Raw genomic sequence first — 26,680 nt, forward strand, 5'->3', positions numbered from 1 at the left:
CTTTTCCCTCTCCTCTCCCTGCTTGTGCGCATGTGCACATGCTCTCTCTCTCTCAAATAAGTAAATAAAAAAAAAAAAAAAACTAACATCTGATTAATTTTGTATTAAATATTGCTCATATTGCTTAGTATAAGCTAAGCACTTCTATACACGTCTTGCATAGAGGACTACTTGGGAAATGATGATGACATATGAGGCTCTTGCCATGCAGTTATTAGATTTTCACATGAAGACACTCACATATACACAACAGATAAGTTTATTAACTATATGGCATGATGATTATGTACTATTCGTTAAGTGGAAGTGGATTGTCATAAAGGTCTTCATCCTTGTCTTCATGTTGAGTAGGTGGAGGAAGAGGAGGGGTTGGTCTTGCTGTCTTGGGTGGCAGAAGTGGAACAGGTGGAGGAGTTGGAAGGGGAGGCAGAAAAGAAGCACACGTGGAATAACTTTACTGAAATATGTTGTAATTTCTGACATTTTTGCTTTTTCATTTTTTAAAAAACATTTCTATACAGTACCACTGTTTGCTTTGGTTTCAGTGCTAGTATCCTAGAAAGGTCCATGTTGTAAAATAAATCAATAGCAGTCTTGAATAGTCAGATCCTTTCTGCCAGGTTGTCTAATACCAGTTTGTTTTTGGTCACTGCTTCTTCTACAGCTTCTTTCTTGTCGTCTGGCACTGGTTTGGAAGCATTCATCTCCATCAAGTTATCTTCTGTGAATTCTTCTGGTGTGGTGTTTATTAGCTCTTAAATTTCTCTTAAGATCCAAATCTTGAAACCCTTCACCCTCTACCTTTTTTGTCATACCCACAAACTCTTCCCTTATTCCCTTGATTGGCTCTGTTGTAAATCCTGTAAAGTCATATACAACATCTGGGCATAGTTTTCTCCAGCAGGAATTTGTTTCATGTTGATGGCTTTCATGGCTTTTTCTACAACGATGGTGTAGTTGTGTAGTGGTGTAATCCTTCCAGACTTTCATGTTTTCTCATCAGAATTCTCTTCCATAGGGTTGACGATCCTTTTCAAAGAATACCATGTAATGAGCTTTAAAGGTCCTTATGACCCCCTAATCTAGAGGCTGATTATAGAGAGCTTGTGTTTGGGGGCAGGTAGGCCACTTCGATGCCCTTGGTGTTGAGCAGTTCTGATCATAGACCCGACTGCATTTGCACAGAATGGTAGAGTTAGCCTATCCCTTCTTGCCTTAAATCCTTTTTTCTCTTCCTGACTAATAAATACACTTTGTGGCATTTTTTCCCCCTCCAGAATAGGGTACTTTTGTCTGTATTAAAAATCTGTTCATGCAGATATCCTTTCTCCTCAGTGATTTTCTTGATGGCATCTGGGAACTCGCCTGCTGCCTCTTGGTCAGCAAGAGCTGCTTTTTCTGTTATCTTGACATTTTTTCAGCCAGTCCTCTTTCTAAAATTATCATACCATCCTTTGCTGGCATGAAATTATCCAGCTTTAGATCTTTCACCTTCCTTTTGCTTTAAGTTGTTACATAATGACTTCACTTTCTTCTCGAATCATATTAGAGTCTATAAATATAGCTGCCTTATAGCAATCCTGCACCCATATAAAAGCTGCATTTTCAATATGAGATAAAAAGGTATTTTGCAAAAAGTGTAAGGTTTTTGCATCTGCTGGCATAGCTGCACTATTGGCTTCATGAATTTTCTTTTTTTACAGTGGTCCTTATGCTGGATTCATTTATCTTGAAGCAGCAGGCAAGTGCAGCTGCAGGCCTTAATCTACAGTATATATCAAGCAATTCAGCTTTTTCTTGTAATGTCATGACTTTTCTTTGATTCTGGGAGCACTTAAAGCAACACTAGTGGCACTTCTTATGGGTCCCATGACACTACTCAAGGTTTACGGTATTGCACTAAACACAATGAAAAATACACAAGAACTGCAAGAGGTCACTTTGTACTGCAATATGCAGTTTGCTGGAGAGATGAACTGCTCACATAGAGATGGGTAGCATCATACAGTGTTTTAAGCGGATACTAGCAACACTTGGGCTCATGGCAGTAGCAACAGAAGGTGGTTTGAAATTATTACGGTAGCACAGTACATACTATTCATTTTATGCAGTTATGATTTAATACCACATCTTTCCATTCATTTATATTTCTCTCAACTGCTAATGGCGTCATGTGTGCTCTGTTACGTATTTCTGTGCATGTTTTGATCAATTTTAATTTTTTATACTTAGTGTGTATTTTATGGTAGTAAATGATAAAATAGACTAGTATTTACATATATCTTATGCATGCATGACAACTATTTCTTAGTTTTTTTGCTGTTTCTAGGCTACATGGTTTGTCTGTGAGTTTTTTCGATTTGTCCCAAATCTCCAAAAGATTTTCCAGTATATTTATTGAAAAAAATCTGCCTATACGTGGATGCGTACTATTCAAATCCATGTTGTTCAAAGTTTAACTGTATTTTATTTATTTATTTATTTATTTATTTATTTATTTATTTATTTATTTTAAAAAATATTTTATTTATTTATTTGAGAGAGAGAGAATTAGAGAGAGAGAGAGACCACATGTGAGGGGGTTGGGTCAGAAGGAGAAGCAGAGCAGGGACTTCAGGATCACGACCTGAGCCGAAGGCAGTCACTTAACCAACTGAGTCACCCAGGCACCCCTAACTGTATTTTAAAAGCATCTGTGTTAAAATAAATAAAAACATCTATATTTCCATTTCTTTGCATTGTCTGTTCATGTCTTTTGCCCATTTTTTTTGTTGGGTTATTGATCTTTTTCATATTGCTTTATAGGAACTCATTAGAAATTGTGGAAAGGGAGAAGAGGCTTCCCGCCGAGCAGGGAGCCCGATGCGGGGCTTGATCCCAGGACCCTGGGATCATGACCTGAGCCGAAGGCAGACGCTTAACGACTGAGCCACCCAGGCGCCCCCAGAAGTTATTATTTTCACATAATTTTTTTAACCTTTTCTACCCTCTAACCTGCCTAAGCACCAAAATGGTTGGTACCATGCCTAATAATCCAGATTAAATGATAAAACACCTAGAAAAATATACAGAAGATAAAAGCAGTTATTCTTTTGGATATTTTGCTTTTAGAAATTTCTTGGACAGATAAATGATAAAACAGGAAAATCAGCAAATATAATGCCAAAGGAGAAGGAGGTTTCTTTCAAAAAAGAAAGGAGGTTTCATAGATTATCTGCTTGAACTAGCATTTCCTAAGAATCTACAGTGTATAAAACTATGTGCTGGATATTGTCTTTTTTTTAATTTAAATTCTATTAATTAACATACACTGTATTATTAGTTTCAGATATAGAGTTTAGTGATTCATCAGTCTTATATATACCCAGTGCTCATTACATCATTGTGCCCTCCTTAATGTCCATCACCCAGTTACCCCATCCCTTCACCCCCTTCCCCTCCAGCAACCCTCAGTTTGTTTCCTATGATTAAGAGTCTCTTATTGCTGGAAATTGTTTTAAAGGGAATAAGCTTTAGTGAATTTAGAGGTAAGGAAAGATAATAGTAATAACTAATAGAATTAGGGAAGAGATCAAATTTAGGAAAAGGTGAGGCCATCTAGGAAGTAGTTCTCAGCTGTTTTGCTCTTAAGCTTCCTGACCAACTTCTCAAGTTCAGTCAGATTTTATAATCTCCATTCTTTGTTGGAAGCAAGTTCCAGGGATTTAGCCTGCTTTCTGCTTTCTTCATTCCCTTCTTATTTATTTTTGGATCTTTGTGATTTAGTGTCTGCCAAGACTGGTTGTGAAATAAGATAGTCTCCCCATCCAATCCCTTTCATTGTCCCCAAAGATAAAGCCCTTAATGATAATGGTTTGTTGCTAATCACTATGTGTGCACCGATAAGGGATTAAAAAAAATAACAAAATGGGGAAGCTGGAAAATACAAGGAGATATTTCTAAGTTTTTACAATAATGGCTGGAGTTCTGGATTCCCAAGCTGAGATGGTGAAAGGAGGGTCACTTGCTGTTTTTACCTTCGGATTTTATCCTTGCTGGTCCTCTGCCATCAAGATTCCTCTTTTGTCTGAGCTTTTGTTCTCTGAAGGCTATATTGACTCCTTCCTTCATATTGACAAAATAGTCTGTTTTTAATTTCTGTGTAGAGCTAGTCAACCAGAGCAGTAGGTAATCTCTTCTTTCATGAAGGTGTAGCCTATCAACTTACTGGACTGTACTTTCTTCTCTTTTGTTTCAGGGGATAGTTGCCTTTTTTTTTTTTTCCCCTCCATGGTTAATCTTCCCATTGGTTGGCTGATACCAAAATTTACTTTTATTCATATTTTTGATGTTTATATTTGGATTGTTTGTTTGTTTTTAGGTAAAATTTGGAAATACCACCTTTAAAACAGATGTGTATCTCAAGTCCCTCAACCCTCAGTGGAACTCAGAATGGTTTAAATTTGAGGTAAGCTTTTAATTTTTAATTTTTTAAAACGTATTTATTTGAGAGAGAGAGCAAGAGAGAGAGCACAAGCAGAAGAGGGGCAGAAGGCGAGGGATAAACAGGCTCCCCCCTGAGCAGGGGACCCCCCCCCCCCAACCTGGGGCTCGATTCCAGGGTCCTGGGATTATGATTTGAGCTGAAGGCAAGACACTTAACTGACTGAGCCACGCAGGTGCCCCTTAAGGTAGGTTTTTATTTATTTATTTATTTATTTATTTATTTATTTATTTATTTATTTTTTTAATTTTTTTTTTTATTCTTATGTTAATCCCCATACATTACATCATTAGTTTTAGATGAAGTGTTCCATGTTTCATTGTTTGTGCATAACACCCAGTGCTCCATGCAGAACGTGCCCTCCTCAGTACCCAAAGGTAGGTTTTTAAATATCAGCATTTTTTAGTATATATTTTTGACATGACCCCTTCCCCCCAGGAATGATAGGAGTACCTTTTATTTCAGGTATAGTAGTCTTCCTACACCGTAAAAATACTCTCTTTTTTGCTTAACCAAGATTGTTTTTAAAAAATAATGTTGTAGTTAAGAAAATACAGTGTATGAATGCAAGAACATAGGTTTAAAAAAAAACAATCTCTTAAAGTATTATATTATTATTACTGTAATATTCTCTGGATTTTAGCATATGCCAAAAACCACTTAAGGATAGTGTACAAATTAAATTTTTAAAAAAAATTATAGTCAAAAGTATATATTAAAAAATGCCATTTTAACCAATTTTAAGTATAACTCAGTTGCATTACTTACTTTCACAATGTTGTACAAGCATCGCTACTATTTCCAAAATTTTTTCATCACTCCAAACAGAAACTACTCATTCAGCAGTAACCCTCACCTCTTCTCCTAGTCCCTAATAACATCTAACCTACTTCCTGTCTCTTGAATTTGCCTATATTAGATACAAGTGGAATCATTATATTTGTGTTTTTGTGTCTGGCTTTCACTTAGCATAATGTTTTCAAGGTTTATCCATGTTGTATCATGTATCAGAATTTCTTTACTTTTTATGGCTGAATAATATTCCTCTGTGTGTGTGTGTGTGTGTGTATGTGTGTGTGTGTATGTATGTATCACATTCTGTTTATCCATTTATCTGTTGATGGACATTTGGGTTGTTTTCACTTTTTGGCCACTGTGACTACTACCACAGTAAACATTAGTGTACAAGTATCTGTTTAAGTACCTGTTTTCAGTTCTTTTGAGTATATGCCCAGAAATGGAATTGCTGGGTCATATGATAAATTGTATGTTTAGCTTTTTGAGGAACTGCCAAACTGTTTTCCGTAGTGGCTACACCATTGTACATTCCCACCAGCATGTATGAGAAAATTCTGATTTCCCACATCTTTGTCAAGCTTTGTTATTTTATGTTTTTTTTTTTTAAAAATCATGCCATCCTAGTAGGTGTGAAGTGATGTTTGCAATGTAATCTTAATTATGCATTTTTGTCATGAATGAACATGATAATGCTTTTTTATGGTTAAGGACCATTTGCCTTTCTTTTACTTTGAACTGCCATCTCATATTTTAACTCCCCAAAGAAGATATTTAGAGATGACATTATGGAGGTAGACTTCACAGGACTTGGTGATTAGCTTAATGTGGAAAATGTAGATGTGATGTGATATGTCATTGGTTTTGATTTGCATTTCCCTATTGACTAGTAATGTTGAGCCTCTTTTCATGTGTTTATTGGCTATTTGTATGTCTTCTTTGGAAAACTGTTCAACTTCCTTGCTCATTTTTAAGTTGGGGTATCTTTTTTTTTTTAAGTTGGGTTATCTTATTAGTAATTTTCATGATAGTAGGACATTAATATTTAAGAATATTAATTTCATTTTATTGATGATGCACCAGAATTTTTAAAGCTGCAAAGTACTCAGGTAGCTTAGGTAACTTTAAAAGATAATATATTTGTACTTACTTTTCTGAAATAAGGGATTTTTGTAATTTTTTTTTAAAGATTTTATTTATTTATTTGACAGAAAGAGAGAGACTGCGAGAGAGGGAAACCCAGCAGGGGGAGTGGGAGAGGGAAAAGCAGGCCTCCTGCCGAGCGGGGAGTCCGATGCGGGGCTTGATCCCAGGACTCTGGGATCATGACCTGAGCTGAAGGCAGATGCTTAACGACTGAGCCACCCAGGCGCCCCGGGATTTTTATAATGTTAATGAGATTTAGCAACTAAAGTTACCAGCCATTTCCCTTAAAATTTACTAAGTTTACTATTTTGGCTGGTACTTCTAATAATAGTGTATTTTGTGTGACAGATGTTCTTAAACTTTGTGTTTATAGTTAACATTAATTATATACTTTTTTAAACTTGTTTGTCAGTTGCAATTAGCATTAGTTTATATGTTGTGAACTCTCAAATATCATGAACAAATGGATGTTTAGTTTTCTTTTATATAAAAGAAATAGTGGGCCAGGCAGTATAATGAGACTTTGGAAGCTCCATGTAATCATTTGGAACCTAGGATCCTTTTGTCTTCTCCATCATCTGTAGCCTGTGGCTTCCAATATTCATGGTCACATTAGCCTCCAAGTTAAGCAGCTGGAATTCCAGTGATCACATCAGTGTTCTAGGCCTGGAAGAAAAAGCAGGAGAGGTGGTGATGAGTTAATATATATTTTTCAGCTGAGCAAGCCCTGTTTGAGAAATTTTTCCCTATCCTATCTAGTTCTATGTAATGATTTATGCTTATATCTCAGTAGTTACAAAGGAGGGTGGGAAATTTAGTCTTTTAACTGGACAAATTGCTGTGAAACTAACATTTTTAAACACTTAAGACATTTATGAGAAAGTCTTAATTTATATTATTTCATGATTTGATATTGGCTCAATTAAATCTATGAAATATCCTTAATTATTTTATTAAAATTAATTAAAATTAATTCCTGAATTTTTCTTAGATTATTTGTATTATTAGCTATCTATATATATCATAAATAATTCTAGTCATTTAGTTGCTATGGAGACCTATAGTGTCAGGGAAGGAATACCTTAGTGTACCAGTACAGAAGATCAGGGTACTCATAGGTAAATGTGTAGGAGGTTAAATAGTGTACACAAAACATGTTATTAATGGAGGTAAAAATTGAAGGGATGTCTTTGGAGCAGCGGTTAATGGCTTAGTTTATGACTCTTTCCCTTTTACTAAATATATAGGTAATGCCATAGTATGGAATGCCATTGATGACATATGATTTAGAATGGCTTGGAAATCAAAATGATTATTTTAACATTTCACTGTGGAAATTTTCAAATATGCATAAAAGTAGGCGGGTTACTTATCCATCATTTACCTTTACTTTTACTTATATGTTGTGCTGTTCTTGTTTTACCTGTTACACCACACCCTACTTGGAGGGTGGGGTGGCAGGAATATTTTAAGGCAAATTCAAAATATTATGCAATTTCATCCATAAATTTTTAATTATGTCTCTCTTATAGAGAGGTATCCCCTTTTTTGAAAACAAATCATGCAGTCACATTATTACATCAGTGATACCAACAATAATTCCGGGGAGGGGGGAAAGATGGTGGAGGAGTAGGGGACCCTATTTCAACTGGTCCCTGTATTGAGCTGGATATCTACCAGACCACTCTGAGCACCCATGAAACCAACCTGAGATGTAAGAAGATCTGGATCTCTACAATCAGAATAAGGCAGGCGGTTGGTTTTGAGGTACAAAGCGGGGAGCCGTGATTCTGCGGGCAGATATCAGAGGATAAACGGCACTGGGAGGGTGCCTGGCCGTGGGGATCCTACACCGCTGGTGAGCGACAGCCTCGTGCACTGGGGACGGGCACAGACTCGCAGACTGGTAGTGGCGGGGAAAGGACTCTAGGGCAGCCCCTGGGGCAGGAACCTAGAGTGGCGGGGTCGCGCGCACACGAACTGGGAGCGGCTGGCAGTTTTAGAAGCACAAAGGGCAGAGACGTGCTCTGACCTGGAGGTAGGACTGGGAGTGCTGCGGAGGGGTGCACAACCCAGGCCGCTGCAGTTTATAGCAGCACAGACAGAAACGGAGACGGTGTGGCCTGGAGAGCTCACCGAAGAACAGACGGCGATCTCTCTGCTCTGAGACAGAGGGTTGGAAACGGTCTCTTCTGCTCTGACTCGCGGAAGAGACGCAGAAAGCCGCCAGGGAAAGCCGCCAGAGAACAAAAGCCCCCAAAACTGATTCCCACTGGGCCCATCCCCCACCACAGGGGGGCAGGGCAACTCCGCACAACAGGGTTGCCTGAGTAACAGCGCGGCAGGCCCTCCTGCAGAAGACAGGCTGGGAAAACAAGGGGCCAGCAACCCTAAGGTCCCAAAAAAACAGGTGCATCTTGCTTGGGTTCTGGTCAATAATTTGGACTCTATACATTCCTTCAAACACCCATCAACAGAATGACTAGGAGGAGGAGCCCCCAAAATAGAAAAGACTCAGAGATTATGACTTATGCTGCAGATTTAAAAATGGATGCAGATATAACCAAGATGTCGGAGATGGAATTCAGGCTAGCAGTTGTGAAGACAATGGCTAGAATGGAGAAATCAATTAATGGCAACATAGAGTCTCTAAGGGCAGAAATGAAAGCTGAATTGGCAGAACTTAAAAATGCTATCAATGAGATCCAATCCAATCTAGATAATCTAACAGCTAGGGTAACTGAGGCAGAAGAACGAATAAGCAACCTGGAAGACAATATAATAGATAAAAAGGGAAAAGAGGAGGCCAGGGAAAAACAACTCAGAATCCATGAAAATAGAATCAGAGAAATAAGTGACACCATGAAGCGTTCCAATGTCAGAATAATTGGAATCCCGGAGGGAGTGGAGAGAGAGAGAGGACTAGATGATGTATTTGGGCAAATCGTAGCTGAGAACTTCCCTAATCTGGGGAATGAAACAAACATTCGTGTCCTAGAGGCAGAGAGGACCCCTCCCAAGATCAAGGAAAACAGGCCAACATCCCGGCATGTAATAGTAAAACTTGCAAATCGTAGAACCAAGGAAACCATCTTAAGGGCAGTTAAGGGGAAGAGATTCCTTATGTACAGAGGGAGGAACATCAGAATAACGTCAGACCTATCCACAGAGACCTGGCAAGCCAGAAAGGGCTGGCAAGACATATTCAGGGTACTAAATGAGAAGAACATGCAGCCAAGAATACTTTATCCGTCAAGGCTTTCATTTAGAATGGATGGAGAGATGCAGAGCTTCCACGAGCGGCAGAAACTGAAAGAATATGTGACCACTAAGCCGGCCCTGCAAGAAATATTAAGGGGGGTTCTATAAAAGGAGAAAGACCCCAAGAGTGATCTACAACAGAAATTTACAGGGACAATCTATAAAAACAACGTCTTCACAGGCAACATGATGACAATTAATTCATATCTTTCAATAATCACTCTCAACGTGAATGGCCTAAATGCTCCCATAAAATGGCACAGGGTTGCAGATTGGATAAAAAGACAGGACCCATCCATATGCTGCCTACAAGAGACTCATTTTGAACCTAAAGATAACATCCAGACTGAAAGTGAAGGGATGGAGATCCATCTTCCATGCCAGCGGACCTCAAAAGAAAGCTGGGGTAGCAATTCTTACATCAGACAAATTAGATTTTAAACTGAAGTCTATAATTAGAGACACAGAAGGACAGTATATCATTCTTAAAGGGTCTATCCAACAAGAAGATCTAACAATTGTAAATATCTATGCCCCCAACATGGGAGCAGCCATCTACATAAGCCAACTGTTAACCAAAATAAAGAGTCATATTGATAACAATACGTTAATTGTAGGAGACCTCAATACTCCACTCTCTGCAATGGACAGATCATCTAAGCAGAAAATCAACAAGGAAACAAGAGCTTTGAATGATACACTGGACCAGATGGACCTCATAGATATTTACAGAACATTCCACCCTAAAACAACAGAACACTCATTCTTCTCAAGCGCACATGGAACTTTCTCCAGAATAGACCACATACTGGGTCACAAATCAGGTCTCAACAGATACCAAAAGATTGAGATTATTCCCTGCATATTCTCAGACCACAATGCTCTAAAACTGGAACTCAATCACAAGAAAAAATTTGGCAGAAATTCAAACACTTGAAAGCTAAAGACCACTCTGCTCAGGAATGTTTGGGTCAACCAGGAAATCAAAGAAGAACTTAAACAATTCATGGAAATCAATGAGAGCGAAAACACATCGGTCCAAAACCTATGGGGTACTGCAAAGGCGGTCCTAAGGGGGAAATACACAGCCATCCAAGCCTCACTCAAAAAAACAGAAAAATCCTGAATTCACCAACTAACTCTACACCTTAAAGAACTAGAGAAAAAGCAAGAAATGATGCCTAAGCCATGCATTAGAAAAGAAATAATTAAATTAGAGCAGAAATCAATGAATTAGAAACCAGAAACACAGTAGATCAGATCAACGAAACTAGAAGTTGGTTCTTTGAAAGAATTAATAAGATCGATAAACCACTGGCCAGACTTATCCAGAAGAAAAGAGAAAGGACCCAAATTAATAAAATTATGAATGAAAGTGGAGAGATCATGACTAACATCAAGGAAATAGAAACAATTATTAGAAATTATTATCAACAACTATATGCCAATAAACTGAGCAATCTGGATGAAATGGAGGCCTTCCTGGAAACCTATAAGCTGCCAAGACTGAAACAGGAAGAAATTGACAACCTGAATAGGCCAATAACCAGTAACGAGATTGAAGCAGTGCTCAAAAACCTCCCCAAAAACAAGAGTCCAGGACCTGATGGATTCCCTGGGGAATTCTACCAAACATTCAAAGAAGAAATAATACCTATTCTACTGAAGCTGTTTCAAAAAATAGAAACAGAAGGAAAGCTTCCAAACTCATGCTATGAGGCCAGCATTACCTTAATCCCCAAACCAGGCACAGACCCCATCAAAAAGGAGAATTTCAGACCGATATCCCTGATGAATATGGATTCCAAAATCCTCAACAAAATCCTAGCTAATAGGATCCAACAATACATTAAAAAGATCATCCACCACGACCAAGTGGGATTTATCCCTGGGATTCAAGGGTGGTTCAACATTCGCAAATCAATCAATGTGATAGAACACATTAATAAGAGGAGGGAGAAGAACCATACGGTCCGCTCAATTGATGCAGAAGAAACATTTGACAAAATACAACATCCTTTCCTGATTAAAACTCTTCAGAATATAGGGTTAGAGGGAACATTCCTCAAGTTCATAAAATCCATCTATGAAAAACCCACAGCGAATATCCTCAATGGGGAAAAGCTGAGAGCCTTTCCCTTAAGATCAGGAACACGTAAGGATGCCCACTCTCGCCACTATTGTTCAGCATAGTATTAAAAGTCCTAGCAACAGCAATCAGACAACAAAAAGAAATAAAAGGTATTCAAATTGGGAAAGAAGAAGTCAAACTCTCTCTTTTCGCAGACGACATAATACTTTATGTGGAAAACCCAAAAGACTCCACCCCCAAATTACTAGAACTCATCCAGCAATTCAGTAATGTGGCAGGATACAAAATCAATACACAGAAATCAGTTGCTTTCTTATACACTAACAATGCAACTGTAGAAGGAGAAATTAGAGAAACGATTCCATTTACAATAGCACCAAAAACCGTAAGATACCTCGGAATAAACCTAACCAAAGAGGTAAAGGATCTATACTTTAGGAACTACAGAACACTCATGAAAGAAATTGAAGAAGACACAAAAAGATGGAAAAATATTCCATGCTCATGGATCGGAAGAATAAACATTGTTAAAATGTCTATGCTACCCAGAGCAATCTGTACCTTCAGTGTCATCCAGATCAAAATTCCAATGACATTTTTCAAAGTGCTGGAACAAACAATCCTAAAATTTGTATGGAATCAGAAGAGACCCCCGAATCGCCAAGGAAATGTTGAAAAAGAAAAACACAGCTGGGGGCATCACGTTGCCCAATTTCAAGCTATATTACAAAGCTATGATCACCAAGACAGCATGGCACTGGCACAGAAACAGACATATAGAGCAATGGAACAAAATAGAGAACCCAGATATGGACCCTCAACTCTATGGTCAAATAGTCTTTGGCAAAGCAGGAAAAAACATGCAATGGAAAAAAGACAGTCTCTTTAATAAATGGTGCTGGGAAAATTGGACAGCCATATGCAGAAGAATGAAACTCGACCATTCTCTAACACCATTCACAAAGATAAACTCAAAGTGGTTGAAAGACCTCAATGTGAGACAGGAATCCATCAAAATCCTAGAGGAGAACATAGGCAGTAACCTCTTTGACATCGCCCACAGCAACTTCTTTCAAGATACATCTCCAAAAGCTAGTGAAACAAAAGCAGAAATGAACTTTTGGGATTTCATCAAGATAAAAAGCTTCTGCACAGCAAAGGAAACAGTCAACAAAACAAAGAGGCAACCCACAGAATGGGAGAAGATATTTGCAAATGACACTACAGATAAAGGGCTGGTATCCAAGATCTATAAAGAACTTCTCAAACTCAACACCCAAAAAACAAGTAAGTCAAAAAGTGGGCAGAAGAGATGAACAGACACTTCTCTGAAGAAGACATACAAATGGCTAACAGACACATGAAAAAATGTTCATCATCATTAACCATCAGGGAAATTCAAATCAAAACCACATTGAGATACCACCTTACACCAGTTAGAATGGCAAAAATGTACAGGGAAAGAAACAACAGATGCTGGAGAGGTTGTGGAGAAAGGGGAACCCTCTTACACTGTTGGTGGGAATGCAAGTTGGTACAGCCACTTTGGAAAACTGTGGATGTTCCTCAAAAATTTAAAAATAGAGCTACCCTATGACCCAGCAGTTGCACTCCTGGGTATTTACCCCAAAGACACAGATGTAGTGAAAAGAAGGGCTATATGCACCCCAATGTTCATAGCAGCAATGTCTGCAATAGCCAAACTGGAAAGAGCCGAGATGCCCTTCAATAGATGAATGGATAAAGAAGATGTGGTCCATATATACAATGGAATATTACTCAGCCCTCGGAAAGGATGAATACCCAACTTTTACATCAACATGGATGGGACTGGAGGAGATTATGCTAAGTGAAATAAGTCAAGCAGAGAAAGTCAATTATCGTATGTTTTCACTTACTTGTGGAACATAAGGAATAGCATGGAGGACATTAGGAGAAGGAAGGGAAAAATGGGGGTGGGATTTGGAGGGAGAGATGAACGATGAGAGACTATGGACTCTGAGAAACAAACAGGGTTTTAGAGGGGAGGGGGGAGGGGGGATTGGTTAGCCCGGTGATGGGTATTAAGGAGGGCACGTACTGCATGGAGCACTGGGTGTTATACGAAAACAATGGATCGTGGATCACCACATCAAAAACCAATGATGTATGGTGACTAACATAATAAAATTAAAACAACAAAAAAAAATTTAGAGTTAAACATTAATAAAGGTAAAAAATAATTCCTTCTACTTTAATTCTTAAAATAATCCTCAGAGGTTAGATTCTTAGTCTAAAATCAACAAGGAATTAAATGGAATGGAGAAAGGCATAATATTTAATAATTAAGTTTAAAAAATTAACCAAAGTATATAGGTTTGCAGAGATATCACTTGACCAAAGCATATGTAAGGAAAATACAGAGATTTTAGTTAACAACAAACTGTCTTAATGAACAGTATGGTATATCTGCTGTAATGACAAACATTCATAGACTACATTTAAAAAGTATAGTTTTTAAGTTACAGGAAATAATCCTTTTATATTCCATCCTTACAAATATCTGCAATATTGTGTTCCATCTAGCCACTACATTTGATGAGGAGTACTGGCAAATTGGAGGATGATATGGTATCCAGAAGATATGGTATTCCATATCCGAAATAATGAACATGTCTTCCAAAGGGAAAAATCTTTTTTTGCCTCATTCTTTGCCTTAGTCAGTTTGGCCTGCTGTAACAGAATACCGTAGAGTGGGTGGCTTAAACAATAGCCTTTTATTTCTGACATTTCTGGATGCAGGGAATTCTGAGATAGGGTACTATCATGGTTTTGTTTTGCTGAGATCCCTCTTTCTGGCTTGTAGATCGTGATCTTCTTGCTTGTCCTTTCATAGAGGGGAGAGAGATCGTCTCTCCCCGTCTTTACTTGCAAGGATACCAATCCCATTTGAGAGGACTCCACCTTTTTGACTTAATTACCTCCCTAAGATTCCATCTCCAAATACCATCATATTGGGGATTAGGACTTCCATATACAGATTTTCAGGGCACAGAGACATTTAGTTCACTGCATTCTCCATTGTAGTCCCTCTTTTAGGCTAGTGCTTGGCATGTGATAAGTAATTGATAGAAAGTAAAAGGAGAGAGAACAAACATTTATTTCACTTACTTAATTCATGAACTTTAGTGTTTTTGTTTTTTGTTTTTTTACCAATAATATATTAGTTTTTCCTATAGTTTTATTCTGTGAAATTGTCTTTAGAAATGATGGTATCATGGTGCTCATTAGCATCCTTGCTCTCCTGTAGATAATGTTTGGACTCATTTTTACTGGATATTATAAGTAGACTAGTAAAATACAGGATAATATGTAGAAAAAGAAATTAAACATGGGCCCAACACAGGATAATATGTAGAAAAAGAAATTAAACATGGGGCCCAACACGGCCTGAACTCACGACCCTGAGATCAAGACCTGAGCTAAGGTCAAGAGCTGGACACCCAACCAACTGAGCCACCCAGGCGCCCCGAACTGTACTTTTTTTCCTTAGAAATTTGGCATCTTTTATAGAAAAAGGGGTTATAACTTGTGTGTGTTTGTGTTAATTCCTTTACCTTTGTGCTTAGAGATAAATCTGTAAGTTTTTTTTCTAGAAATAAGTAATCTTTTACATTTGGTATATGTATATGTTTATGGTTATGAAGACTTAAAAATTAAAAGATTTAATTTTAAGGTGTACTTTTAGGTGGATGATGAAGATTTACAGGATGAACCTCTGCAGATCACAGTTCTTGACCATGACACTTACAGTGCAAATGATGCCATTGGTAAAGTGTACATTGATATTGATCCTTTACTCTACAGTGAGGCTGCAACAGTCATCTCAGGATGGTTTCCAATTTATGATACTATACATGGTAAGGAGTATATAATTTGAAGTAATCCCTGTTAAATTTGTACAATATAGTAAGTAAATGCATTATTTAAAAATAATCTTACAAATACAGTGGAGTTTTCTAGAGGTTTTATGATATATAGTATTACCACACATTGAATGCAGAACAGAAATAGAATCTAACTGTATTCCATGAAGCTAAACATTATAGAGAACTACAAAAATGTAAGTGCTATTCTTATTACTAGTTTTTTTGTTTTTCAGAATATAGTTATTTTTATAAAAATGTTTATAGTAATAAATATTTTTTAAAATTCTCAGCTTTAATTTTAATTTTCATTCTCAATTTTAATTTAAATTTTTAAATTTTTAAAAAGATTTTATTTATTATAGAGAGAGGAAGAGAGAGGGAGAGAGAGAGTGAGCAGCGGGGAGGGGCAGAGGGAGAGGGAGAAACAGACTCCCCACTGAGCGGGGAGTCTGATCCGAGGACCCTGGTATCATGACTTGAGCTGAAGTCAGAGGCCCAACCGACTGAGCCACCCAGGTGTCCCTCTCAATTTTAATTTTAATTATAACATGTTAAATATTGATATATGATGCATATAAACAGAAACTCCTTGAAGTTCTCAATAATTTTTAAGATTGTAAAAGTGGTTATGTCATCAGAAAGTTTGAGAACTGCCAGCCTGAAAATATGGCATCTTTTTAGAATGGCAAATGGACCCATAAGGAACTGGCAAATGTTTCTCTCTATAGTCTAGCATCTTTCTGCCTATTTTCCATTTTTGACCTGGCAATCCTGTTGCTAGTTGTTTATTATAAGAATAATAAACTGAGATTTATGCAAAAGTATATTTATTGTGACACATTCTATTATTATTTATTAATATTTACAATGATAAAATAAATTGGAAAAGAAGATTTACTTAAATAAATTAGAGCATATATAGACCATGAATTATGCAGCCAGAACAAAATGCATGTTTTTAGAGTAGAGTGGCATAAGGAAATGTGTATGATTTGTAAAATTGTAAAATTTTATAAAATTCAGATTATAAAACATTATTATAGGATGATTACATATTTGTTTAGAAAGAAAAGAATTGCATATATGTGATATCATGTGATAAATTGGCAGAATACATGATAAAATGTTTATTCTTTTTTTTAAAAAAAGATTTATTTATTTATTTTAGAGAGAGAGAGTGTGAGGAGGGGCAGAGGGAGAGAATCTCAGGCAGACTCCCTGCTGAGCACAGAGCCCTACGGGGCTGGATCTCAGGACCCTGAGATCATGACTTGACCTGAAACTAAGAGTTGGACGCTTAACCACCCAGGCACCCCGATAAAATATTTATTCTTGGATAGTTTTATTTCTGGACTGTAATCCTATTTTTCCTCTTTTGCTTTTTTCTGTATTTTCTACAACAAAAGTATATTATCTTTGTAGTCAGGAAATAAAATCCAGTCCCATAGTATATTACCAATAAAACGTGCCACTGGAGAAATAATCTGGACTTAGATTAAAGGCAATAGCAGTAGGCAGGAATGAATTTTCCAAATATTTTATATTAAATACTGTTTATAGTTGGTTTAATATGTTTATGGACCCTTTGTTAGGACATAATCTTATTATTTCAATGGGTAAATGAGCAAGTCACTCTTCTTAGAAGGCCTTCTCTAACTCTGAATTTGATTGACATGCAATCAGGACAGTCCAGTAAAAATATTTGGTAAATGTTAGAGATAGAGACTGGGTCATTTTTATTTATTAGGACATGTTCTGAGAAACCCTAATTTTTGGAATTTCTTAGCTCATTTTAACTTAATATATTCATTGAAAAGAATAAAACTTTTGTGTGGGCGCCTGGGTGGCTTAGTCGTTAAGCGTCTGTCTCAGCTCAGATCATGATCCTAGGGTCCTGGGACCCCGCATCAGGCTCCCTGCTCAGCGGGAAGCCTGCTTCTCCCTCTCTTGTGTTCCCTCTCTCGCTGTGTCTTTCTCTCTGTCAAATGAATAAATAAAATCTTTAAAAAAAGAAAAAGAATAAAACTTTTGTGTTAAATCAGATTCTTGGCATTTGTTGACCATTTAAGATCTGACTTCTAATCCTGGCTGTACTACTTAACTAGTTATTGACACTATGCAAATTATTTAACTTTCATTAAACTTTAATGTTTTCCTCTGTAACATGAGGATGATAATACTACAGAAATTACCTTACTGGGTTGGTGTGAGAGCTATGAGATACTACACGTAAGGCATTTAGAACATTATCTGTGCTCAGATGTTACCGTCATCATCACTGTTGTCATCAATTCAAATGTGGCTCCTTTGCAGTTAGTTTTGATTCAAATAAGTAGACTTATTCATTCTCTAATATATATGTATACTTCAGAAAATGTAATAAACTACTTAGAGTAAAAATAATTAGGAAACAAAGTTAGCACTGCTATTATGATTGATACGATATTTTAAAATCATCAGTTGGCATTCATTCATAGTTGTTTGGTTTTCTGGATTATTTAATTGTGCTTTATTTTGTTAAGGGTAAAAACTTGATTTTCCGTTTGAAATTTTAGGTATCCGTGGGGAAATCAATGTCGTTGTCAAAGTAGACCTCTTCAATGATTTAAATCGATTTAGGCAGTCATCATGTGGAGTCAAATTCTTTTGCAGTAAGTAAATGTATTTTATTTCTCATTTAACAGGAAATTTAATTGTTAAATATAGGGAATCAAATTAATATTTCAGAAAGCTAATGGAAAATCTATCATACTTTGGTTTTAATGCCAAAGAGAAAATTGTCAATTTTTCAGAAACAATTACCGTAGCTCTGGGGACTATTTAGCTGATTTTAAAGTAAATGAAATCTAATTTTTTACAAGTTCTTAGAAATTTTTGTTAGAATAGTCCATTGGGGCGTGAGGTATACATGGTTATCATGACCCTACTCTGCCTTGCACTCTCGCCCCTACTCCAGACTCTGGAAGGAATCACATTAAACATTGCTGGTAACTTATTTGCTTATTGCTGGTAGAAAGAGTGACTGGTGAAGATTTTGGATTTTTTCCCGAATTTTAAAGAAGAATCCATGTATTAATGAAACAACTTAATCTTGTTTACTTAAATCTTATGTTAGTAATATTGGGCCCAAAGGTGGAGAATTGATTGTAAAAGCACTACATAACAATACAACTCTGAAATACCTGAGAATGACTGGAAACAAGTTTGAAAATGAAGGTGGAATGTGTTTTGCAGGAATGCTACAAATTAATTCATCCTTAGAGAAATGAGATCGGAGTGACTGTGGTCTATAAATGCAAAATGTGATAGCATTTGCTACAGTCCTAACTGAAAACCAAACAACTAAGGGAATATACCCAAACCTACCTATGCTGTATGGTGAATAGGAGGCGTCCACAGTTCATCTAGGCCACATGCTGAAAGAAAATCACTGCCTTGTTGCATTGCTCATGTGTAAGCATGATATTATAAAACAGTTAGGTGATGCACTGTATCTGAACAGTAGCCTATGCTAACTTGATGTCAGCTGGTTGTCAGTAGTCAGCAACAACATAGGGGGAGATGGGCTTGTACTTTCGTAATCAATGAAAACAAATCCCACTCTCTCTAATATCTACATTTGGGAAAACAAATTCGATGACTACATGTATGATATAATCAGACTTAATTCAAATTCAAATCAGACAAATTCAGATTCAAATTCAAATGGGCCATCTAAAATTAGGTAATACAGATACGGAGCTATTTGTGGTGGGTGGACATGTGTATTTTGCAGAAGTCTCCAGTGGCCTTAAAAAGCGTTATTATCAGACATCAACTTACGGAGAAGCTTGCAGCACTCATCTAATGCAGGTTTTACTCTTTTTTTTTTTTTTTTTTAAGATTTTATTTATTTATTTGACAGAGAGAGACACTGCAAGAGAGGGAACACAAGCAGGGGGAGTGGGAGAGGGAGGAGCAGGCTTCCCGCCGAGCAGGGAGCCCGATGCGACGCTCGATCCCAGGACCCTGAGATCATGACCTGAGCCGAATGCAGATGCTCAACGACTGAGCCACTCAGGCGCCCTTCTTCTTTTTTTTTTTTAAAGATTTATTTATTTATTTGAGAGAGAGAGGGAGAACATGCACATGGCGGGAGGGGCAGAGGGAGAGAATCTTCAAGCAGACTCCCCACTAAGCAAGGAGCCTGATGTGGGGCTTGGTCCCAGCACCCTTGAGGTCATGACCTGAGCAGAAACCAAGAGTTGGACCCTTAACTGAAGGGACCATCCAGGTACCCTGCAGGTTTTCCTCTTCAACCGGTAGGTCAATCTCCGTGAAAAACAAGCTGTAAAATAATTTTCACATATTTATCTTATTTCACAGCAATGAATATTTTATTGCCTATTAAATTTTTCTTCTATAAATTAGAACAAGTTGCCTTGTGAATATGTGAAAGATAAGACTATATTGAACTTTGTATAACTGTCAAAAAAGAAAAATCCACTGATATTTTTTTACCTTTATTTATTTTTAAAGATTTTATTTTTAAGTAATCTCTAATCTAACATGGGGCTCGAACCCACAGTCCTGAGATCCAAGAGTCATATGCTCCACTGACTGAGCCAGTCAGACTCTCCTTCAGTGGTAATTTAGTAGAAGATGTTGTTAAGATAGGAGCAGAGCACTATAGCCAAACCCTTGTGATGCTATCCAAACTTAAATAGGTATCTACAGGTACAGTCCCTCAAGTGCCATGAAATATGGGCTGGCATTGGGCAGATGTAGGCAATCACAGCCAGCCTGGATTAATAGGGTTGAAAACTCCTAAGTAGTTGAGTTAGCTTTAAGGCATGGATGTCTTAGAGACTAATTTGGTGTGGATGTTCTTAGGTTCTCCCTTTGTTTTTTTTGTTTGTTTGTTTTTTTGTTGTTTTGTTTGTTTTTCTATAGGTTATCCCCTTTTTGAATACGACTAGATCTTATTTTATTTTTTTTAAGATTTTATTTATTTAATTGACAGAGAGAGACAGCGAGAGAGGTAACACAAGCAGGGGGAGTGGGAGAGGGAGAAGCAGGCTTCCCGCCGAGCAGGGAGCCCGACACGGGGCTCGATCCCAGGACCCTGAGATCATGACCTGAGCTGAAGGCAGTCGCCTAACCAACTGAGCCAACCAGGCACCCCCAACTAGATCTTATTTTAAATCTAATGACATTTGGTGTTATTTATATTAAATGAGTTTGTTAAATAGTATAGTGACTACTGAACCAGTTGGCCATATGGCTGTGGATTATTGGAAATTGCAGGGCTATATGACTCCTCAGATTATGTCAGAAAGGTAATGGTTTGATTTTTAAGACTGCACTATATGTTGTACAAAAGAACTTTTTCAAAGGGCTTTGAATAAAGTTTTTTGTATTTATTACCCGCTTTGTACCTATTTTTATAATGATTACCTAGCTGACACTGATTCTGATTTTTTTTAAACTTTGTATTGAATGCTATTTAAGATTGTCTATGGCTGTTTTCTAAATTATAAAAATACAATTTCTATCTACTATGTTTATTATGAGAAAAACGAGGTCTCATTAAAGAAAATGATTATTTCTAAGAATAATATGGAATTTAGAAGACTGATTGGAAGTATGACTATTATAATTACATTGAAATTAGCACAGTAAAAAGTCTTCTTATATTATGTATCCAAAAGGTAAGAACTTAATTGTACATTTTTTAAAAATTGAATTTAACCTTGTGATAAATAAAAGCATAATAGACAATTTCTTTTAACAGCAACATCTATTCCAAAGTGCTATAGAGCTGTAATAATTCATGGTTTTGTAGAAGAGCTTGTGGTCAATGAAGACCCAGAATATCAATGGATTGATCGAATTCGTACACCAAGGGCATCAAATGAGGCTAGACAGAGACTCATTTCTTTAATGTCAGGTATTTAAAAAAAATAACTTCATTACTGATTTACTTAACACTGTTACATTTTTCACTTCCTTTTGACATGCTACCTGAAATTTTACAGTGAAGGCTATGAATTATATATGACTGATTCTCTACCCTGGCCCCATCTTCCTGAACATACACATGTTGCCATCTTATAAGAGGAAATCTGAACCAGAAGCTTATACTTCCTTCTTAACTAGGTAGTAAAAAGAATTTGTGCTCATGAAGTGGCATAGTGGAAAGAACCCTGAGCAAGGAAGTAGGAAACTGGGTTCTAGTTTTCCTTCCTCTAGCATTTATTTGTAGTCAGAGCTTAGGTAATCTCTCTATTGCTTTTTGTTGCCTTTTCTTTTTTCTTTTTTTTTTTTTTTAAGATTTTTTTTATTTATTGGACAGAGACATAGCAAGAGAGGGAACAAAAGCACGGGGGAGTGGGAGAGGGAGAAGCAGGCTTCCCGCTGAGCAGGGAGCCCGATGTGGGGCTCGATCCCAGGACCCTGGGACCATGACCTGAACTGAAGGCAGACGCTTAACGACTGAGCCACCTAGGTGCCCCTTTTGTTGCCTTTTCATAGTCCTTCTCTGACAACTTGTTTTAGCTCCCTGTACTCTCCCTGCCATTCTTACCCCATTACTTTTCTTTATTTTTCTTTGAAGAACTTGTTTATCATTTTAAATTTTATATGTATATATGTGTGTGCATATATATGTATATATACTCACATATGTATATCAGACAATAAATAAGTATAAATATTATATTTAATAAATATAAATATGTTATACTTATGTATAATAAATTTATGGTTTTAACTATAAAATATAAATACATTTATATTAATATATCAATTACATTTTAATATTTATAAATCAGTATAAATATATTTATACTTAATATAAAATGTTATATTTAATATATTAAATAATATATCTTTTTTGTTCACCTCTGTATTTCTAGCACTTAGAAGAAAGGAAGAATGCCATGCACATAGTAAACAACCAAAAATTATTTGGTAAATGAATGCATGAATGAGTGAATCTTAATTTGCCACATCTGTAAAATGCAACTAGTAATGTCTTACCTCCCTGAAATTAGGAGGCTGGAGCAGATAATCTTTTAGGTTCTTTTCAAGTTTTAAAAAGCTGTGATTTTTGACTTTTTTTTTATTGCTACTATATCCAACTTGATATTATGTAATGTGAAGACCTGAAGCAGAATGAGTTTTCTTCCTTTTTTTTGTAGGTGAACTGCAGAGGAAGATTGGCTTGAAAGTGCTTGAAATGAGAGGAAATGCAGTTGTTGGGTACTTACAGTGTTTTGATCTGGAAGGCGAATCTGGGTTAGTGGTACGAGCCATAGGAACAGCGTGTACACTGGATAAACTAAGTAGCCCAGCAGCATTCCTTCCTGCATGTAATTCCCCATCCAAAGAAATGAAGGAGTAAGTATGAATCAATGAATCGTTCTTATGGAGCTTTTTATCTTTTACCTATATGTTTTCATTTGATTTGAAATATTCTAGTGGATTTGTTTAACATACATTTTTTGCTATGGTGATTTTTTTTTTTCTTATGGTAATTTTTACTATCAGAGATGACTATGAAAATCTGAAGCTTTAATCTATTTAGCGATTCCTAATATTTTATTTATACTGTCTTAATATGAAATTCAAGTTAGTAATGTAAACTAAACTTATTTCAGATCTTTAGGCACTATATATTTAAAGCGTAAAATGGGTATTTATGGAATTTTTACTTATTCTTTGGGGAATGCTTAAAACCCATTATTATACCTGATAATCCAATTATGCTTATTATTAGCAACATAGTATAGAAAGGAAAAGTATAGCAGGAAAGATTGACCTGTGCTGGGGTCTCATGCAAATGTCTACAGAGGCCAGACCATTTATATAAATAAAATAATTCAGTATAATTAAATAGGGAGTATTGAGGACTGTGTAAAGCAAATGTTGGCAAACTTTTTCTGTAAAAGGCTGGATAGTAAATATTCCATGCTCTAGCCATATAGTTTCTATCTTTGTTTACCAGAAAAAGGAGTTTGCTGATCCTGATCTAAAGGAATTTAGGCTCATACATTTTTTTAAAAAACAGTGTGATTCAACAAAGCACTTTGGTTGACTGGATTTGGCTTATGTGTTACCATTTTTGTCTAAGGCAGAAGATTCTCAACATGGTGGGGTGGTGCTGTCTATAAGGAAGGTTTAAAATGAAAATTTTCTGTCATAATGATTGGGGTGAGGAAGATACTGGTTGGGGACTATAAATGCTGATTGTTGTGTACAGCAAAGGACAACTCTGTACAATGAAGACTTGTTCCAGTGTAAGTGTCAGTAGTACTTCCATTGAGACCCACTGATTTAGAGATTCTTTTAGATCAAGGGTCAACAAATTTTTTTTGTAAATGACCAGAAGATACAGGTAAATAATAATTTAGTCTTTGCTAATAACTACTCAGCTTTGCCATTGTAGCATGAAAACAGCCATTGACAGTGTGCAAATAAGTGAGTGTGGCTGTGTTCCAATAACACTTGATTATTTACAAAACAGATGCAGGATGGATTTGACCTGTAGGGTATAGTTTGCTCACCCCTGCCCTGTATCATCAGGAAGTCAGAATTCTGTAGTCAGAAAACCTGAAATGCTTCCCAGATTAACAATAGTCAAGAGAGGTTGACTAGAAAACAATCACGATCCTTTTTTTAAAAAAAAATTTAATTCCAGTATAATTAATATAGTGTTCTGTTAGTTTCACATGTACAATATGGTGATTCAACTTTTTTTTTTAACAATATTTTTAAAGATGAGATTTTCCTCTTAAGCTTGTTCTTTTTGTCTAATTATTTCCTTTCTGTTGGCCTTTAGTTGTGTAGATTAAATTTTAGTCACAAGAGGGAGCACAGTATTATATATATTGCCTGATTTTATTGGGAAATACCTTGACAAGTGAAATAACTTGTTTTAAATAAATTGAAGAGTGAATTTGCTTTATATTCCATTTAAGATATGTTTTAACAAGATATGAATTGTCTGCTGCCACAGGTAAAGTCAGATTGCAGGTGTAACTTTTTGAGGGATTCAGTTTTTATTTTCTTTTTCCACACCAAATTTAAGTAAAGACTTGGGTCCCTCCTTCTCTTGCCGTCCTCCAGCTTTACCTAAGTTGCCTGAAGGGGCCTGGCTTTTGCAGCTTTGATGTCTGAAGTTTTCCTCTTTTCACTAAATTATTTAGTAGAAAGAGAATATTATATTGTCTGTTGGTGTCTTAAAATGATATATTGATAGTAGTGGAATATATTTTGCCTACATTTAGGAATAGTTCCATTAATGTAAATCTTCTGGGATTGTGTAAGTGTTCTCCTTTTCTAAATTTGTTGTAGCCTATCTGCCCTAAGTTGTCAAATATTCACATCATGAAGAATTTAAGTTGCTTCATTAAGGTTTTCTGAAAGTCATCTTACTACCTTAGTCATGCTGTTAACAAACTCAGTACTCAGGCTGCTTTATTTCAGCCAGCTTCTTTGTATTTTTGATAATGAATCAATTTTGGGTGCTAGTTTATTATTTTTTTTAAAGATTTTATTTATTTGACAGAGACATAGCAAGAGGGGGAACACAAGCAGGGGGAGCGGGAGAGGGAGAAGCAGGCTCCCTGCGGAGCGGGGACCCAGATGCGGGGCTCGATCCCAGGACTCTGGGATCACGACCCGAGCTGAAGGCAGACACTTAACGACTGAGCCACCCAGGCGCCCCTGGGTGCTAGTTTAAATTGTTTTATGATTCAACTGATTATAATTATTTTGATGTTATAACATTGATTCTAGACAGGAGTTGATAAAAGGTAGTTTGGATTATGTTCCTGTCTGAATGGATTTAGTATTGGAAATGTCACTGGGGAATTATTGCAAGATAATCTTTCATGCAAGGAGACTGATAAGAATTAGAACTCCAAGAATACATATGATGATGCTCCATTGTATTTGCAGTCAAATGCTCTACCACTGAGCTATACCCCCTCCATTGTATTTGGATTTAACTAGATGTCATAATTTGAACCTTTTCCAATGTTCATTTTATTTATTTTATTTTACCTGTATTAATGGTGTGTTTTACTCCATTGTTTTTTCCCCTTTCAGATATTTAGTGTAATGAATGATATAATGATATAAATCTCTTTGATATTTCCTTGCTGAAATATCTTGATGGTACAAAGTACATTTAAATATGCTCTACTGCTTCTCTACTTAAAAAAAAAAAGTACCATTCAAGAGACGTTAACTATAATTTCTCCTCTGTACAGCACTGATTCTTAGAATTTTTAACTTCATTAGTCCCTTCAACAGAGAAAGAAAAAAACAAAAAACCTCACTCAGTTGTTTGTATACAGATAGGTCACCAATGAGATGTTTGATTTTTATCAGTTGTATTAAACACATTTTTATTTTAAACTAGCAACAAAAACAGTAACATTGTCGTATTGTAAAACCAGTGATATTTTCGGAAAATAGTCTGTAGATTCTGTGAAAGACCATTATTGCCAGTTAATGATAGCTCATGTTTGAACCTTGACAAATTGTGATTGCTGGCCAGTAGAAAAGAAGAGGCCAGGAAAAGTTGACCTCTTGATCTGCTTTTAATTTGAATTCTAAAAAATGGAGATATGATAGTTTTTCAGAGTGTATTCACCTATGTATGATTGATTCTTTTTCGCTCATTATGATGTAAATATATCTATACATACATATAGATATGATCTATTGCAGGATGTCAGTTGATATAAAATTTCAATTCAGAATGTAGTTTAATAGGTTCTGTTTATTTATTTATTTATTTTTAAAGATTTTATTTATTTATTTGACACAGAGAGAGAGACAGCTAGAGAGGGAACACAAGCAGGGGGAGTGGGAGAGGGAGAAGCAGGCTTCTGGCTGAGCAGGGAGCCCGATGCAGGACTCGATCCCAGGACCCTGGGATCATGACTTGAGCCGAAGGCAGACACCTAACGTCTGAGCCACCCAGGGGCCCCTAGTAGGTTCTGT

General features: G+C 36.5%; 1 protein-coding gene and 1 pseudogene across 4 annotated transcripts in view; both read left to right on the plus strand.

The window, feature by feature from the left end:
• Nucleotides 1–26,680, plus strand: part of C2CD5 (C2 calcium dependent domain containing 5) — a 101,606-nt gene that overhangs the window by 9,564 nt on the left and 65,362 nt on the right. For all 4 annotated transcript variants that reach the window (XM_044915446.1, XM_021690793.2, XM_021690794.2 and 1 more), the window contains exons 3-7: nucleotides 4,361–4,447; nucleotides 15,505–15,676; nucleotides 18,241–18,336; nucleotides 21,459–21,614; nucleotides 22,867–23,065. In XM_044915446.1, coding sequence (XP_044771381.1) covers nucleotides 4,361–4,447; nucleotides 15,505–15,676; nucleotides 18,241–18,336; nucleotides 21,459–21,614; nucleotides 22,867–23,065 — 710 coding nt within the window. The remainder of the gene's footprint in view (nucleotides 1–4,360; nucleotides 4,448–15,504; nucleotides 15,677–18,240; nucleotides 18,337–21,458; nucleotides 21,615–22,866; nucleotides 23,066–26,680) is intronic.
• Nucleotides 18,603–20,643, plus strand: LOC110580735 (annotated as a pseudogene).

The sequence above is a fragment of the Neomonachus schauinslandi genome, chromosome 5 (assembly GCF_002201575.2).
Source record: "Neomonachus schauinslandi chromosome 5, ASM220157v2, whole genome shotgun sequence".
NCBI lineage: Eukaryota > Metazoa > Chordata > Mammalia > Carnivora > Phocidae > Neomonachus > Neomonachus schauinslandi.